Source organism: Lucilia sericata, unplaced genomic scaffold (assembly GCF_015586225.1).
Source record: "Lucilia sericata isolate MDLA Ls3-8-SP2 unplaced genomic scaffold, ASM1558622v1 Contig000848F_arrow, whole genome shotgun sequence".
In the NCBI taxonomy this organism is placed as follows: domain Eukaryota; kingdom Metazoa; phylum Arthropoda; class Insecta; order Diptera; family Calliphoridae; genus Lucilia; species Lucilia sericata.
This window is the reverse complement of record NW_023994840.1, coordinates 1-20235: the sequence shown is the minus strand read 5'-3', so window position 1 is coordinate 20235 and position 20235 is coordinate 1. Positions and strand designations below refer to the sequence as shown.

The 20235-nt window shown below is 30.7% G+C and overlaps 1 protein-coding gene across 1 annotated transcript; it reads right to left on the bottom strand.

Moving 5' to 3' along the window:
* Window positions 1-12160: 12160 nt before the first annotated feature.
* LOC119608546 lies at window positions 12161-16256 on the bottom strand. The gene is made up of 6 exons (XM_037963006.1): window positions 16010-16256; window positions 13806-14181; window positions 13064-13155; window positions 12691-12994; window positions 12524-12634; window positions 12161-12444 (listed from the first exon to the last, which is right to left on the bottom strand). Exons 1-6 carry the CDS (start codon window positions 16231-16233, stop codon window positions 12217-12219), a joined length of 1335 nt encoding a protein of 444 aa, XP_037818934.1. The 5' UTR covers window positions 16234-16256; the 3' UTR covers window positions 12161-12216.
* Window positions 16257-20235: the final 3979 nt, after the last annotated feature.

The following is a 20235-nucleotide window of genomic DNA, read 5'->3' as shown; positions in this document are numbered from 1 at the left end:
TAACTACTAACTACTAACTAACTAACTAACTAACTAACTAACTAACTAACTAACTAACTAACTACTAACTAACTAACTAACTAACTAACTAACTAACTAACTAACTAACTAACTAACTAACTAACTAACTAACTAACTAACTAACTAACTAACTAACTAACTAACTAACTAACTAACTAACTAACTAACTAACTAACTAACTAACTAACTAACTAACTAACTAACTAACTAACTAACTAACTAACTAACTAACTAACTAACTAACTAACTAACTAACTAACTAACTAACTACTAACTAACTACTAACTAACTAACTAACTAACTAACTAACTACTAACTAACTACTAACTAACTAACTAACTAACTAACTAACTAACTAACTAACTAACTAACTAACTAACTAACTAACTAACTAACTACTAACTAACTAACTAACTAACTAACTAACTAACTAACTAACTAACTACTAACTAACTAACTAACTAACTAACTAACTAACTAACTAACTAACTAACTAACTAACTAACTAACTAACTAACTAACTAACTAACTACTAACTAACTAACTAACTAACTAACTAACTAACTAACTAACTAACTAACTAACTAACTAACTAACTACTAACTAACTAACTAACTAACTAACTACTACTAACTAACTAACTAACTAACTAACTAACTAACTAACTAACTAACTAACTAACTACTAACTAACTAACTAACTAACTAACTAACTAACTACTAACTAACTAACTAACTACTAACTAACTAACCTAACTACTAACTAACTAACTAACTAACTAACTAACTACTAACTAACTAACTAACTAACTACTAACTAACTAACTAACTAACTAACTAACTAACTACTAACTAACTAACTAACTAACTAACTAACTAACTAACTAACTAACTAACTAACTAACTAACTAACTAACTAACTAACTAACTAACTAACTAACTAACTAACTAACTAACTAACTAACTAACTAACTAACTACTAACTAACTAACTAACTAACTACTAACTAACTAACTAACTAACTACTAACTAACTAACTAACTAACTAACTAACTAACTAACTAACTAACTAACTAACTAACTACTAACTAACTAACTAACTAACTACTAACTAACTAACTAACTAACTAACTAACTACTAACTACTAACTAACTACTAACTAACTAACTAACTAACTAACTAACTAACTAACTAACTAACTAACTAACTAACTAACTAACTAACTAAACTACTAACTAACTAACTAACTAACTAACTAACTAACTAACTAACTAACTAACTAACTAACTAACTAACTAACTACTAACTAACTAACTAACTAACTAACTAACTAACTACTAACTAACTAACTAACTAACTAACTAACTAACTAACTAACTACTAACTAACTAACTACTAACTAACTAACTAACTACTAACTAACTAACTAACTAACTAACTAACTACTACTAACTAACTAACTAACTAACTAACTAACTAACTAACTACTACTAACTAACTAACTAACTACTAACTAACTACTACTACTAACTAACTAACTAACTAACTAACTAACTAACTAACTAACTAACTAACTACTACTAACTAACTAACTGACTAACTAACTACTAACGATGTAACCAAAAATTGTTGTCAAAGAACTATCAACTTCGGTCAAGTTTTTTACTAAACTTCGTAAATAGAATTCTTGTTTATTTTCTCTTATTTTGTATAGAAACATGAAAGAGGTTATTTTTTACTACATTTTGGTTTAGTCTAATGACTTTCCTATTGTCTAATCTGTAGACTAATCTATTATCTAGCCTATAGACTATTCTATCGTCTAGTGTATATACTACTCTATGAATTACTCGTTGGGCTACTATACAGACTAAATATCTCCCATGTCTAATCTATATACTACTGTTCTGTCCTGGTCTAGTCTAATATGTTCTTTTTAGTAGTATGTCTGACTGTTTGGTATTGTTTGATGGAATCACTCGATATTCAAAATAATAAATTTATTTTACGTTAGGTTCAGCAGACTGTATACTATTACGAGTATAGCTTTACTTGTGTCCAATTAGGTCCCTTTCCTGGACATAATAGCCATGAATTTTTCAATTAGTGTTTGTGAGTGTCATTATATCAGGAATAAAATAACTCCAAAGATATTTGGGTTTAATTTCGACTACAGCCTGACAATGATAAAGAAAGTGCTACATAATTTCACTGTCCTCTCCACATGCTCTGCATGCGTCTGAATTCTTTCGTCTAATATGTATAGTTCGGCTTATAATCCTGTGTGTCCTCTCATAATATGTATCATTATAATAACTTCAGACTTACTCATTCTGGGGATAATTCTCATCCTGCCCTACTTAGGGTTACCCCATACGTCCTTGTTGTTCTACCCACCGTTTCGTTATTCCAAGTTGCCTTAAGTGATTCTCCTACCATCCGTTTAATTCTCTCTTACAGTGCAATACGATTTTAGATTTAAATTGTTATCCTGATATCTCCCTAATTGCATTCTGACTGTCCGTAAAAATGGTTATCAATCCGCTTTTGTAATCCAGCGAGCGTTTAAGTCATTTTCTGAAGGGGACCTTATATGGCGATAGGGTCAATTCTGGACCGATCCACATAAAATTTGGTAAAGTAATTTTGCCTCTCATTTAACTTAATTTTATCGCTATATTCGTTTTTAAAGACAGTAATTAGTTTTCTGAAGTGGGCCTTACATGGAGGGTAAGGTCAATTCTGGACCGATCCACATACAATTTGGTAGAGTAATTTTGCCTCACATGTATTTTTAATTTCGACACATTCCGATTATAAAGATTTTTTTGGCGACTTTTTTAAGAAATATGTATATGTTATACCCCAGGTGACTCACTGGCTGACGATCACCTATAAATGTCTATAAACTTGAAAACACCTCAGCTATAACACTTCAGCTTCCTTTCGATATCTCCAATAGTTCCCGAGATACCGAATTATTTCCAAAAATAACATTTTCTTAACCACTTTGAGGCAATTGATAACATATTTGTATCCCAGCTAAAAAAAAATATGTATGGATCATATATGGATTCATATATGAAGCATATATTTTCATATATGTTCATATCCGAAAATTGGCGGAATTGGGCATAATCTCCATATATTTCCATATTTGTTCATATATTTCCATTGATTCCATATGTGTGTCCATATATGACATGATCATTTATCGCCATTTTTCGGATATGAACATATAAGAATATATATGGTCCATATATGATTCATATATGATCCATATATGATCGTTTTTAGCTTAGATGTTTGAATTTTCACACATTGATGTAGAATTTTGTCTGTAAATTTCAAAGATTAAGTTTAATAAATGTCGGTAGACAATTCTAATGTTGTTGTTTCCACTTGCGAAGTTGTTGTCTCTACTTGCAAAGTTGTTGTTTCAACTGACGAAATTGTTGTTTCAATTTGTGCAGCCATCAAAATCTCAATGGGAAATCCTGGCAAATTATTGGTTTGTCTTATATAATCGGTAGAACAACAGAACATAGTGCCGGCAATTGCATAACGAAACGAGGGATAGATTTCATCCAACCAAGGAATATCCGCACAGATATCGGGACAAAATACTACCTTCTCAGTGGTGAAATACTAAATTGTAGAAAAAATACATAATGATCAATAAAGTAAATAAGTAAATTAAGTATCTTATATCTCAGTATAGGGTGAATTATAAGCAAAAATTATAAATTCTTTGTTTACATTATCATACGATTTCAAATAGCTCCATATATTAGGCGGGTATAGTCTCATTTTTAAAACCAATCTATAAATGAAAGAAAACAAGTAAGAAATTATAGTCGGGCGTGGCCGACCATATGATACCCTACACCAATTGCGAATAATAAATGTAATTAATTTCAATAATGAAGCATTTATGTTAATCTTATATAGGTTCCAAATAATATCTGTACGGTTGTATGCTGACTAGGAGAAATATAAGACCGATTTCAATCATTTTCAACAGCCTTCGCCATTGGATCCATAGAATAGTATGTGACAAATTTTAACAAATTATATTCAAAATTGTGATGTGTTGCTTAATATGGACAAATATTTTTGAGTGTTACAAACATCAGCATATTGTACAGGCCGTAATCGGAGTGTCCGGATGTATGGGGGCTAGGGCAGAAATTGAGCCTATCCTTATAAAATGTATTATTAGGAATTATCTATATACATATGTAAAAATGAATGTGTGTTTGTATATTTGTATGTTTGTATGTTTGCATGTTTATATGTTTGTGTGTTTATATGTTTTTTTCAAATTTTCACAGCGTATTCCTCTATATCTGGTAATAGGCTACTTTTTATTTCCGATCATGGCGAAAAATTGCAGTGTTATTTATAATTATATCAAACTTAGTTGTGCCAATTTTTGGGAAGATAGTAGTATATTTGTCGTAGTTATGAGCTAAAAGGCCCAAATCGGAAGGTCCGGTTGTATGGGGGCTAGGGCAAAAATTGGTCCGATCCTTATAAAATTTAATGTCGACATTTATGTTTATATAAAATCTATTTGTGGCAAATTTCATCGTGATACCAGTGTTTGTAAGTGAATTGTGGACATTCAAGCCATTTTCTGAAGGGAATTTTGTATGGGGGATAGGATCAAATAATGTCCGCTCATTATAAATATCGACAGTGTTATTTATAATTATATCAAACTTAGTTGTGCCGATTTATGGAGAGATAGTAGTATATTTGACAAAGTTATGAGCTAAAAGGCCCAAATCGGAAGGTCCGATTATATGGGGGCTAGGGCAAAACTTGGGCCGATCACTATAAAATTTATTGTTCGGAATTATGTCTATACAAAACACATTTTTGCCAAATTTCATCGTGATACTAGTGTTTATAGGTGAATTGTGGACATTCAAGTCATTTTCTGATGGGGACTTTGTATGGGGGCTAGGGTCAAATAATGTCCGATCTTTACGAAAATCAATAGAATTATTAAGACATATATAAATCTAAATAGTAGATCATTTAACATAATTATGAGGTCAAAAGCCCTATTCGGGGATCCGGTTGTATGGGGGCTAGGTGAAACAATGGACCGATTTCAACCATTTTCAATAGCGTTCGTCCTTGGACCAAGAAAAGTGCTCTAAATTTCATCAAATTATTTTAAAAATTGTGACCTGTAGAGTGCGCACAAGGTTTACATGGACACACAGACAGACAGACGGACGGACGGACATAGCTTAATCGACTCAGGAAGTGATTCTGAGCCGATTGGTATACTTTCAGGTGGGTGTAGGACCAATATTTTTGGGTGTAGGGTATAAAAAACTGTATTAAACATATATTTAGTATTTGAAATACTTAATGTCATTTCCAATGGTTTCTCTTTATACCACCTATCCTCAGACGGATATTGTGCTACATCCGATGTACCAGTATATATTTCAAACTTATTATATTTAGCATAATTCGCCAATGTTTTCTGAAAACGTTTCCAATTGCCGAGACGTAGGTTACGCCACCAAATTGTCTTTAATATATTGTCATATTTCTTAAAATATTCCTTTAATGTTTCATCCTGTACAATTGAAGAAATTTCATAATTTGCAAAATTCAGTCATTCATCAATTTCAGCTAATTCAGTTAATTTTTCCTGCAATAGCTCCTCCCTGTAGGGTAGAGATGAGGAATTGAATTTACTTTATATTATTTTAATTATTAATCTGAAAGTGTGGCAGTTTTAAGTTCTGAAGATTTTCGTCTACATTCTCCTTGGGATATGTATTTGTTGCTTGTAAATTCATTGGCTATATGTGAAAGAGAAAAAATGTAATATTAAAATTACTCAAGGTTTAATCTTACATGTTTTTTAAAACAAATTCAGACTTACCTGCTTCATATGATTACCACGTAGATAGATAGATAGATAGTAGATAGATAGATAGATAGAATGATAGATAGATAGATAATAGATATAGATAGATAGATAGATAGATAGCTAGATAGATAATTAGATAGATAGAGATAGATAGATAGATAGATAGATAGATAGATAGATAGATAGATAGATAGATAGATAGATAGATAGATAGATAGATAGATAGATAGATAGATAGATAGATAGATAGATAGATAGATAGATAGATAGATAGATAGATAGATAGATAGATAGATAGATAGATAGATAGATAGATAGATAGATAGATAGATAGATAGATAGATAGAGTAGATAGATAGATAGATAGATAGATAGATAGATAGATAGATAGATAGATAGATAGATAGAGATAGATAGATAGATAGATAGATAGAGATAGATAGATAGATAGATAGAAGTAGATAGATAGATAGATAGATAGATAGATAGATAGATAGATAGATAGAGAGATAGATAGATAGATAGATAGATAGATAGATAGATAGATAGATAGATAGATAGATAGATAGATAGATAGATAGATAGATAGATAGATAGATAGATAGATAGATAGATGATAGATAGATAGATAGATAGATAGATAGATAGATAGATAGATAGATAGATAGATAGATAGATAGATAGATAGATAGATAGATAGATAGATAGATAGATAGATAGATAGATAGATAGATAGATAGATAGATAGATAGATAGATAGTAGATAGTAGATAGATAGATAGATAGATAGATAGATAGATAGATAGATAGATAGATAGATAGATAGAGATAGATAGATAGATAGATAGATAGATAGATAGATAGATAGATAGATAGATAGATAGATAGATAGATAGATAGATAGATAGATAGATAGATAGATAGATAGATAGATAGATAGATAGATAGTAGTAGATAGATAGATAGATAGATAGATAGATAGATAGATAGATAGATAGATAGATAGATAGATAGATAGATAGATAGATAGATAGATAGATAGATAGATAGATAGATAGATAGATAGATAGATAGATAGATAGAGATAGATAGATAGATAGATAGATAGATAGATAGATAGATAGATAGATAGATAGTAGATAGATAGATAGATAGATAGATAGATAGAGATAGATAGATAGATAGATAGATAGATAGATAGATAGATAGATAGATAGATAGATAGATAGATATAGATAGATAGATAGATAGATAGATAGATAGATAGATAGATAGATAGATAGATAGATAGATAGATAGATATAGATAGATAGATAGATAGATAGATAGATAGATAGATAGATAGATAGATAGATAGATAGAAGATAGATAGATAGATAGATAGATAGATAGATAGATAGATAGATAGATAGATATAGATAGATAGATAGATAGATAGATAGATAGATAGATAGATAGATAGATAGATAGATAGATAGATAGATAGATAGATAGATAGATAGATAGATAGATAGATAGATAGATAGATAGATAGATAGATAGATAGATAGATAGATAGAGATAGATAGATAGATAGTAGATAGAGATAGATAGATAGATAGATAGATAGATAGATAGTAGATAGATAGATAGATAGATGATAGATAGAGATAGATAGATAGATAGATAGATAGATAGATAGATAGATAGATAGATAGATAGATAGATAGATAGATATAGATAGATAGATAGATAGATAGATAGATAGATAGATAGATAGATAGATAGATAGATAGATAGATAGATAGATAGATAGATAGATAGATAGATAGATAGATAGATAGATAGATAGATAGATAGATAGATAGATAGATAGATAGATAGAGATAGATAGATAGATAGATAGATAGATAGATAGATAGATAGGATAGATAGTAGAGATAGATAGATAGATAGATAGATAGATAGATAGATAGATAGATAGATAGATAGATAGATAGATAGATAGATAGATAGATAGATAGATAGATAGATAGATAGATAGATAGAGTAGATAGATAGATAGATAGATAGATAGATAGATAGATAGATAGATAGATAGATAGATAGATAGATAGATAGATAGATAGATAGATAGATAGATAGATAGATAGATAGATAGATAGATAGATAGATAGATAGATAGATAGATAGATAGATAGATAGATAGATAGATAGATAGATAGATAGATAGATAGATAGATAGATAGATAGATAGATAGATAGATAGATAGATAGATAGATAGATAGATAGATAGATAGATAGATAGATAGATAGATAGATAGATAGATAGATAGATAGATAGATAGATAGTAGATAGATAGATAGATAGATAGATAGATAGATAGATAGATAGATAGATAGATAGATAGATAGATAGATAGATAGATAGATAGATAGATAGATAGATAGATAGATAGATAGATAGATAGATAGATAGATAGATAGATAGATAGATAGATAGATAGATAGATAGATAGATAGATAGATAGATAGATAGATAGATAGATAGATAGATAGATAGATAGATAGATAGATAGATAGATAGATAGATAGATAGATAGATATAGATAGATAGATAGATAGATAGATAGATAGATAGATAGATAGATAGATGATGATAGATAGATAGATAGATAGATAGATAGATAGATAGATAGATAGATAGATAGATAGATAGATAGATAGATAGATAGATAGATAGATAGATAGATAGATAGATAGATAGATAGATAGATAGATAGATAGATAGATAGATAGATAGATAGATAGATAGATAGATAGATAGATAGATAGATAGATAGATAGATAGATAGATAGATAGATAGATAGATAGATAGATAGATAGATAGATAGATAGATAGATAGATAGATAGATAGATAGATAGATAGATAGATAGATAGATAGATAGATAGATAGATAGATAGATAGATAGATAGATAGATAGATAGATAGATAGAGATAGATAGATAGATAGATAGATAGATAGATAGATAGATAGATAGATAGATAGATAGATAGATAGATAGATAGATAGATAGATAGATAGATGAAGATAGATAGATAGATAGATAGATAGATAGATAGATAGATAGATAGATAGATAGATAGATAGATAGATAGATAGATAGATAGATAGATAGATAGATAGATAGATAGATAGATAGATAGATAGATAGATAGATAGATAGATAGTAGATAGATAGATAGATAGATAGATAGATAGATAGATAGATAGATAGATAGATAGATAGATAGATAGATAGATAGATAGATAGATAGATAGATAGATAGATAGATAGATAGATAGAGATAGATAGATAGATAGATGATAGATAGATAGATAGATAGATAGATAGATAGATAGATAGATAGATAGATAGATAGATAGATAGATAGATAGATAGATAGATAGATAGATAGATAGATAGATAGATAGATAGATAGATAGATAGATAGATAGATAGATAGATAGATAGATAGATAGATAGATAGATAGATAGATAGATAGATAGATAGATAGATAGATAGATAGATAGATAGATAGATAGATAGATAGATAGATAGATAGATAGATAGATAGATAGATAGATAGATAGATAGATAGATAGATAGATGGTAGATAGATAGATAGATAGATAGATAGATAGATAGATAGATAGATAGATAGATAGATAGATAGATAGATAGATAGATAGATAGATAGATAGATAGATAGATAGATAGATAGATAGATAGATAGATAGATAGATAGATAGATAGATAGATAGATAGATAGATAGATAGATAGATAGATAGATAGATAGATAGATAGATAGATAGATAGATAGATAGATAGATAGATAGATAGATAGATAGATAGAGATAGATAGATAGATAGATAGATAGATAGATAGATAGATAGATGATAGATAGATAGATAGATAGATAGATAGATAGATAGATAGATAGATAGATAGATAGATAGATAGATAGATAGATAGATAGATAGATAGATAGATAGATAGATAGATAGATAGATAGATAGATAGATAGATAGATATAGATAGATAGATAGATAGATAGATAGATAGATAGAGATAGATAGATAGATAGATAGATAGATAGATAGATAGATAGATAGATAGATAGATAGATAGATAGATAGATAGATAGATAGATAGATAGATAGATAGATAGATAGATATAAGATAGATAGAGATGATAGATAGCTAGATAGATAGATAGATAGATAGATTAGATAGATAGATAGATCGATAGATAGATAGATAGATAGATAGATAGATAGATAGATAGATAGATAGATAGATAGATAGATAGTAAGATAGATTGATAATAGATAGATAGATGATAGATAGATAGATAGATAGATAGATAGATAGATAGATAGATAGATAGAAGAAGATAGGATAGATAGATAGATAGATAGATAGATAGATAGATAGATCGATAGATAGATAGATAGATAGATAGATAGATAGAGTAGATAGATAGATAGATAGATAGATAGATAGATAGATAGATAGATAGATAGATAGATAGATAGATAGATAGATAGATAGATAGATAATAGATAGATAGATAGAGTAGATAGATAGATAGATAGATAGATAGATAGGTAGATTGTGAATGGACAATTTTTCACGGCCTTATAAAACAATTGACTGATTGGAAACTGGATTTAGTGGACGCGGCACCTCCCATATAAAGATTATATAAATTAGAATATCGAAGAGAATATAATTGCTTGATTACTCAAATTTACTATTAATATGAATATTTACGTAAAAATTGGCTGGACTAACAATGGGTGGCATGCCACCTCTCCTACGAATTTAATGCAAAAATTCGAAAATCAAGTAAAGTATTAGAGCTCAACTTTGACATTCAAGTGAATTTTTAGAGGAAAACTGGACGACTTAGCATTAGGAGGGCATGGCACCTCCCATATGAGTTAAATAGAAAAAATTATAATAAATGGGAAACTATTAAAGCTCGAATTCACAAATTTTGCACGAACAACTTTGATGTCAATGTGAACATTTAGGGGGGAAAATTGGCCGGACTAGCAGTAATGGGTGTGGTATCTCCCATATGAATTTAAAGAGGTAAGAGTGTTATATTCGGTTGAGCCGAATCTTTTATACCCACTATCAAATTATTGCCTAAATGGAATACATCCTTATAATTAAACTTTGATATTTAAGGATCAATGCTTTTGTTATTATCGATACAATTTTCTAATCTACTATCATAGTTCGACATTAATATGAATTTATATACTTGGAAGAGGGCCTTTAAGTATGGACCACGCTCTTCCAAAGTATAAAATATAAATTTTTAAAACAAATCGTTTTTGTCCAACTGGTTTTTTGTAAGAGTGGTTATATGCGGGGTAGAGTCAATTATGGACTTATCCTCTTATCTTATCCTATTAGTTATAGACCGATCCTCAACAAATCCAGTAAAAAGATTTAATTTCCTATAAAACTTGTTTATGTCGAATTTCACAGATCTACTCTTATTTTTAAGCTAGTAATGAGTGTTAAAGTCATTTTCTGAAAGGGGACCTTATTTGGGAAGTGGGGTCAATTATAGACCGATCCTCATAAATTTAGTGGGGAGTTATTGGCTCGTATAAAACTTGCTTATGACGAATTTCTTCGCTGTACTTGTATTTCTAAGCCACTAATGAAAGATAAAGTTATTAACTTATACTTATTAAGTAATCGTATTGTTTACATCACTAATTATTACATTCGTTATCAATGTTTATATGCGAATTCTACTGAATTCTGATTTCCATATACATACATATTTAATAAAAGTAAACAAAATTTTTTTGTTTATTTTAAGAATCCCAATCGGTCATTTGATATCCTACAGTAATTATTAAAAAAATTTCAAATTATAATACAAACAAATCAAAATAAACACACATATGTACATGTTTATTAACAAGTAACTATACCCTGAATGCTTCGCTACCTTGGTGATAACATAAATCATTCCATTATATTTATATTCTATTTCTTTAAATATATATGGCAAATAGATACATACATATGTATATAACCATCCCCATCGGCACCTAAAGTGATCATCTGCTTTAAATTTCAAAACAAAACGTTTAAAATGCGAAAATGTCAAGAAAATCGGTCTATAGACTTAAAAAACATTCGTATTTGTATATATAAAGATATAGGTTAATATTTATTGTTTAATTAAAAAAAATAAACATATAAAAAATATTTAATAATAAGTAGTGGTATCTCAATCTATTGTTGTAGTTTCCACTTCTGTAGTTGTAGTTTCCAAATGTGAAGACAACAAAATCTCCATGGGAAATCCCTGCAAGTAATTGGTCTGTCTTACGAAATCTGTTGAACAGCAAAACATAATGCCCGCATATGCATAACGAAAGGAGGTATAAATTTCATTTAACCAGGGAATATCTGCACAAATATCGGGGCAAAATATTACATTCTCAGTGGTGAAATACTAGATCATAAAAATATTGAATAAAAATATCAGCTAAAAGAGATAAAAATTAATTTATGTATGTATGCATCCATCCTACCTCAGCATAGGGTGAGTTATAACCAACAATAATAAATTCTTGATTCAAATTATTATACGATTTCAAATAAGTCCATATATAGGCAGGTATGGTCTCATTTTTAAAACCAAACTAAAAAAAAATATATATAAAAAATCAAATTTCTCATCTATCTGCTCTATATTTACTTTCATTTCCAATCGTCTTTCTTTATGACACTTGTCATCGGCTGGATATTCTGCTACGCCCGATGTACCGGTATATATTTCAAAACTATTAGAATAAGCATAGTTTTTCAAAGTATTTAAAAAACGTTGCCAATTACCCAATCGCAGGTTACGCCACCAAATAATATTTAATAAGTTATCATATTCTTTGAAATATTTTTTTAACATTTCATCCTGTACAATTGAAGATACTTCGTAGTTTGCTAAACTCAGCCATCTATCAGTTTTAGCCAAATTTGTTAATTTTTCCTTTAATAAAGTGTCACTATAAAATGAAATTGTTGTTATTATTTGGGGTAAAATGTTTTTGTTTTTTTTTTTTTTAATTTCATACCTTAAATCTGAGAGAGTGGAAAGTTTTAAATTCCAAAGATTTTCGTCTAAATATTCACTGGGTATCATATTGGTGATGCGCACGTCCATTGGCTGTACGATCATTAAAGTAATTTATTAAATTTAATGAATAGTTTTTGCTTATTTACTGAAAATTCAGATTATGATTATGAATTTGGAAAGAATCTGTCCTCTTGGTATAATTATATATACAAAATCGAAAATTTTACAATTATTGACTGAACTCTAGTTTCTTAAATCCAATAATCTTTGTCAAATATTTTTAACAACTGGCGAACTTGGTCCGCGTTTTAGTCCCTAATTTTAACGCATATTTCCCTTCACATACCGATCTATGAATTTCTAATTCATACTAAATTTTTAAACGACTCTATCGGTGAAATACACATATAAATACTTCTCAAGGCCCCTGTAACATATATTTGAAATTTAATGTTATTAGTAACAGTAGTTTCCGATTTTATCGATTGCGAAAATTACTCTTTTATTTACATAGATTATCGAACAATGGGAGCTATGACTAATAGTGAGCCAAATCGAAAAAAATCGGAGGCGAAACTATATATACACAAAACACTTTAATGACTAACTTTATTCCCATATTATTATTTAATAATGAAATTTGTCCATGTAATGATTTTCTAAAGGGGACCTTGCATGGGAGCTACGAGCAATTGTTAACTGATCCCGAAAAAAATTTCGTACATACTATATATACTAACCTGATTCAAATAATTCCGTCGTAAATTTGAAACATTATAAACTACAGTTTGCAAAGCGATTTGTTCCATATTATAACAAATTGCAGCCAATACAAAATTATCCGTACATGGTTTGGTCGCCAATAAAAATGTACTGGAATTTTGATTATTTTGACACCAAGTGTATGGCTGCTTTGTGGAATAGATAGTCCAGTTGCGATGCATGCATGAAAACTTATTCTGAGAAAGTTCTATATTATCATAAACTAACTTTTTATTACGACATTTTAAAGTAATTGAATTCATATTTAAAATTGATTTATCAACGTAAACTTCCCTATAGTCATAAAGATCATCATATATAGCAAATCTTTCTTTCGTCTGATAGTTGATGGAACTGAAAAATATAAAGAAAAAATTAATTTTACTATTAACAAGTAAGAGTACTATATTCGGCTATGCCGAATCTTAAATACCCTCCACCACCAATCTACTTTTTATTGTAGATCTCTAATCTAATTTTTAGATAACTCGCCAAAATTTTTGTCGGACTAATTTTGATTAGGTCCAGAAAAATTTAGAATGATTTATCTATACACAAAACATACTTATGTCGAATTTTATCCGGATATAATAAATTAATAACGAATTAAGTGTTTAGGTGATTTTATGAAGTGGACTTTATATAGGAGCTATGAGCAATTAAGGGCCTATCCGGAAAAAATTTCGTAGAGTGATTTATGTAAAGACAAAACATATAAGTGTCGAATTTTCTCAAGACAACTTTATTTGACAATGAAATATGTGCGTTTAAGTGATTCTCAGAAGTGGACCTTATATGGGAGCTATGACCAATAATGGACCGATCCGAGAAAAAAAGTGGTAAAATAATTTGTAGGTACACAAAACTTATTCAAGTCGAATTTTATTCGTATAGCTTTGGAATTCAATGAAATATATGCGTGTAAGTGATTCTCGGAAGTGGACCTTATATGGGAACTATGAACAATTATGGGCCTATTCGGGAGAAATTTCGCAGAATGATTCATATTTGGGCAAAACATGTTTGTGTCGAATTTTATCAAGATAGCTTTATTTGATATTGAAATATGTGATTTTAAGTGATTTTCGGAAGTGGGCCTTATATGGGATCTATGACCAATAATGGACCGATCCGTAACAAATTTTGTAGAATGATTTGTATGTACACACATATCCAACTCGAATTTTATCCCGATAGCTTTAAAATTCAATGAAATATATGCGTTTAAGTGATTTTCGGCAGTCGACCTTATATGGGAGCTATGACCAATTATGGGCCTATCCGGAAAATTTTTCGTAGAGTGATTTATATTTAGACTAAACATATTTCTGTCGAATTTTATCAAAATAGCTTTATTTGACAATGAAATATGAGCTTTTAAATGATTTTCGAAAGTGGGCCTAAAAAAAATTTGGTAGAATGATTTGTATGTACACAAAAACATATCCAGCTCAAATTTTATCACAATAGTTTTATTCATCAATGAAATATGTACGTTTAAGTGATTTTCGGAAGGGGACCTTAATGGGAGCTATGACCAATTGTGGATCGACTGAGATAAACGTTGATAGTATGATTTCTGTTCATATTATATTTGCATGTGCAAAATTTTGTGCTGATACCGACATACTTGAGGGAGTTATTAAAGTTAAACTAATTTCCGGGAATATATACCTTTGTATGGGGGCTATGAGAAATATTGGATCAATTGCAAAGATTTTGAACACAATTGATCACTGCCATAAAAAAATTAAGTGTGACAAAATTCATCGCAATATCTGTGGTAGTTTCTGAGAAATCTTCAAAAGAATTAGGAAAAAAACTTAATTTTTTTCGAGGTAGTCTGAAATTTTTACTCATAACTTTTTACGTTGTGAACCGATTTTGCTGATTTTCAATACCAAACTGCTTAGGATAATAATAAATATTTTGGGTGAATTTGGTTGATTTCCTTTACTTAGTTTTAACGTGAGCGTGTTTTACACAGACAGACAGACAAACGGACATAGCTAAATCGACTCAGAATTTCATAAGGACCCAGAATATATACTTTGTTGGGTCTTAGATGAATATTTCTAGGTGTTACACATGGAACGACAAACTTATTTATACCCTCTATCACCACTGATGGTGGTGGAGGGTATAAAAATGTTAATTTACTTTAACTACACAAATGGTTTACTTTAAATATGTATCACAATATACATGTATTGTTTCACCATCATATAATTTTATAGGATTTCCATTGTAGGGTACATTTATTTTATATTTTCCAATATTTTTTTCATATTTCGGTAAAGTATCCTCATCCGTGGGATATTGTATAACGCAATCACTTTGTATGCTGGGCAAATATGCCATCAACAATATAAAACTTATTAAATTTAATATTTTGAATTTAGACATCCTTTTGTTCGGAGCACTATAACAGAACTAATTGGAATTTTAAGATCAAACTCTGACTTTTATAATTAAAAAAAAAGAAATATTCACTCACGTCGCTGTGATAACACTATCGGGCATGTTGACTGCAGTTCCAAGAAATTAAATTCCAACTTATCGTTATATGAGCAGAAAATACATAAACACTTATTTACATATGAAATCATTAATTGTCACATTTGAAAGAGAACATGACTTCGATGGTCAATAACCCAGCGGTAAAACATACACAATTATGTACTCGCTTATCTAAGTGATATTTCGTGGCAGTCGGTGGTGATGCTTTCACTTATTCTTCCACTTAGATTTAACATAAAAGTGTCCTAGGCTGCCCCATCGATGTGCTCTCACTTAGAATGTAAGCCACAATATCATTAAGACAAATTAAAATTTCACTTACATAATGTGTGGAGTTCTAAGCGAAGTTAATGAGACGCCTATAAACGCTTGCAAATAAGCATGTAATGTATGTAGACTACAATCCTATTTGCATTTGTAAGTTAAAGTATTTTGTTATAGAAAAATATATATATTTCTTATATTTATTTTAAAATTATGCAAGTTTATTTAAAAATTATCATCACAAATTATAGTTAATTCAATAAAAAATATAAATAAACAATTTTAACGAAGATAAATGAAATGAATCTTAATTTTCTTTTGAAACTCTCGGCCATCTTCCTTTACAGATCCTGTAAACAATCAAGAGGAAGTTGTCAGTATTAAAACTAGAATATATGAAGTAAATTTACCCTAATTATTTTAAATTTTTGCAATAAAATAACTTTTTTTAACAAAACACAACTTCATTTACAAAAAATCAACTTTAAACTGAAACAAAAAGATTCTTCTTTTCATGTAGTAGTATACAAAAGAAAAATAAAACGGTACTTTAGTTGTTTTTTTAAAGAACTCTCCGCTTAAATCGTAATCTATGTTATAATTACGTTGGATTACGCATACATTGCACTCTAAGTACTTAGATTACTCGCTTAGAACGTCATACTGATGTCATCGAATATTATTTAGGTACTTTGTTTCATTTACCGCTGGGAAAATATTTGTTGTTTTTATTACACTCTCAGTAGACCCAAGCGATGGGTAGTATCAGGGTTGGCAAAATTGGTAAAATTGCACTTTTTGGTACAATTCGATCTTCAAAACTAAAATGTTACACAAATGAGTTAATTTTTATACCCATCATCAAAAAGATGTAGGGGTATATTGATTTTGTCATTCCGTTTGTGACACATCGAAATATTGGTCATAGACCCATAAAAGGATATACATATATTCTGGGTCCTTATTAAATTCTAAGACGATCTAGCTATGTCCGTCTGTCTGTTGAAAGCACTATAGAGTCCGAACGGTATGAGCTAGAAATTCTCATTAAATGTTCTCTATAGATAAGGTTTGTTTGGTATTGAAAATGGGCCATATCGGTCCACGTTTTCGGATAGCCCTAATACAAGTGGACCCCCGAAAAACAGCTTTAACGGGCATATCTGTTTTATCAGTACGAGAATAGCGATGAAATTCGACATAAATAAGTTTCATATGATCCAACATCTCCCTACCAAATTTTATGAGGATAACTGTCCCCTTCGGAAAATCACTATAACGCTTATTACTGGCTTAAAAATAATAATATAGCGATGATGAATTCGACACAAATAAGTTTCATGCTAGCCAAAATCTCTGTACCAAATTTTATGTGGATCGGTCCATAATTAACCCTACCTCTCATATAAGATCCCCCTTCAAAATATTACTTTAATGCTCATTACTGGCTTAAAAATACGAGTATAGCGATGAAATGCGACACACATAAGTACCATGCGAGCCATAATCTGTCTATAAAATTTTATGTGGATCGGTCATAATTGACACTACCCCCCATATAAGATCCCCTTCAGAAAATTACTTTAACGCTAAGTACTGTCTTAAAAATACGCGTATGGAAATGAAATTCGACACACATAAGTTCCATGCGAGCCAAAATCTCTCTATCAAATTTTATGTGGAGCGGTCCATAATGACCCTACCACCCATATAAGGCCCCTTCAAAAACGACCTTAACGCTCATTACTTTCTTAAAATACGAGTAAAGCAATGAAATTGACATAAGTTGCTTACGAGCAAAATACTCTCGGGCAAAATTTTATGTGGATCGGTCCATAATTGACTCTATCTTACAAGACGGGAGAGAGAAATGACAGAAGTCAGTTTCGTACGAGCCCAAAAGGGAAGAAACGGGAGAGGAACGGAAAGCGGGACCGGAAAGGGGAGAAAACAGGGAAACAGGAGGGAGAGGGCAGAGAGCGGAAGAAGGGGGGGCGAGAGAGGGGAAACGGAAACGGGGAGCAAGCAGAGCAAAAACGGGGAGCAAGGAGAGCAAGGACCGAGAAGGGGGGAGGGCGGCGAACGAACGAACGAACGAACGAACGAACGAACGAACGAACGAACGAAAACGAACGAACGAACGAACGAAACGAACGAACGAACACGAAACGAACGAACGAACGAACGAACGAACGAACGAACGAACGAACGAAACGAACGAACGAACGAAAACGAACGAAACGAACGAACGAACGAACGAACGAACGAACGAACAACGAACGAAACGAACGAAACGAACGAACGAAGAACGAACAAACGAACGAACGAACGAACGAACGAACGAACGAAGAACGAACGAACGAACGAACGAACGAACGAACGAACGAAACGAACGAACGAACGAACGAACGAACGAACGAACGAAACGAACGAACGAACGAACGAACGAACGAAGAACGAACGAACGAAACGAAACGAACGAAAGAACGAACGAACGAACGAAACGAACGAACGAACGAACGAACGAACGAACGAACGAACGAACGAACGAAAACACGAACGAACAAACGAACGAACGAACGAACGAACGAACGAACAACGAACGAACGAACGAACGAACGAAAGAACGAACGAACACGACGAACGAACGAACGAACAACAACGAACGAACGAACGAACGACGAACGAACGAAAACGAACGAAACGAACGAACGAACGAACGAACGAACGAACGAACAACGAACGAACGAACGAACGAACGAACGAAACGAACGAACGAACGAACGAACGAACGAACGAACGAACGAAAAAACGAAAACGAACGAACGAACGAACGAACGAACAACGAACGAACGAACGAACGAACGAACGAACGAACGAACGAACGAACGAACTACGAACAACGAACGAACGAAAACGAACAAAACGAACGAAGAACGAACGAACGAAACGAACGAACAACGAACGAACGAACAAAAAACGAACGAACGAACGAAACGAACGAACGAACAAAACGAACGAAACGAACGAACAAAAACGAACGAACGAAAACGAACGAACGAAAACGAACGAACGAACGAAACGAAAACGAACTAACTAACGAAAGAACTAACAAACGAACGAACGAACGAACGAACGAACGAACGAACGAACTAACTAAGACTAACGAACTAAGAACTACTAAAGAACGAACGAACGACTAAGAACAACGAACTAACTAACTAACGAACTAACAACTAACTAACTAACGAACGAACACTAACTACGAACTAAAGAACTAACTAACTAACTAACGAACGAACTAACTGAACTAAAACTAACTAACGAAGAACTAACGAACGAACGAACTAACTAACTAACGAACTAAACGAAGAACTAACTAAACTAACGAACGAACGAACTAACGAACTAAAACTGAACTAAACTAGAAGAACTAAACTAACTAACTAACTAAAACTGAACTAACTAACTAACAAAACTAACTAACTAACTAACTAACTAACTAACTAACTTTTTTTTTTTTTTTTTTTTTTTTTTTTTTTTCAATTGTTTCATTTATTATTCAATTGTTTCATTTTTACAAAAACTTTTCATTTTACAAAAATTACTTAAACTAGACCCGCA

Coding starts and splice junctions, on each gene's coding strand:
- LOC119608546 (XM_037963006.1), bottom strand. CDS start 16,233: ATGTCTAAATTCAAAATATTAAATTTAATAAGTTTTATATTGTTGATG. Junction 14,182..16,009: donor TATTGTGATACATATTTAAA/GTAAACCATTTG, acceptor TATATTTTTCAG/TTCCATCAACTATCAGACGA. Junction 12,445..12,523: donor ATAACTCACCCTATGCTGAG/GTAGGATGGATG, acceptor TTTATGATCTAG/TATTTCACCACTGAGAATGT.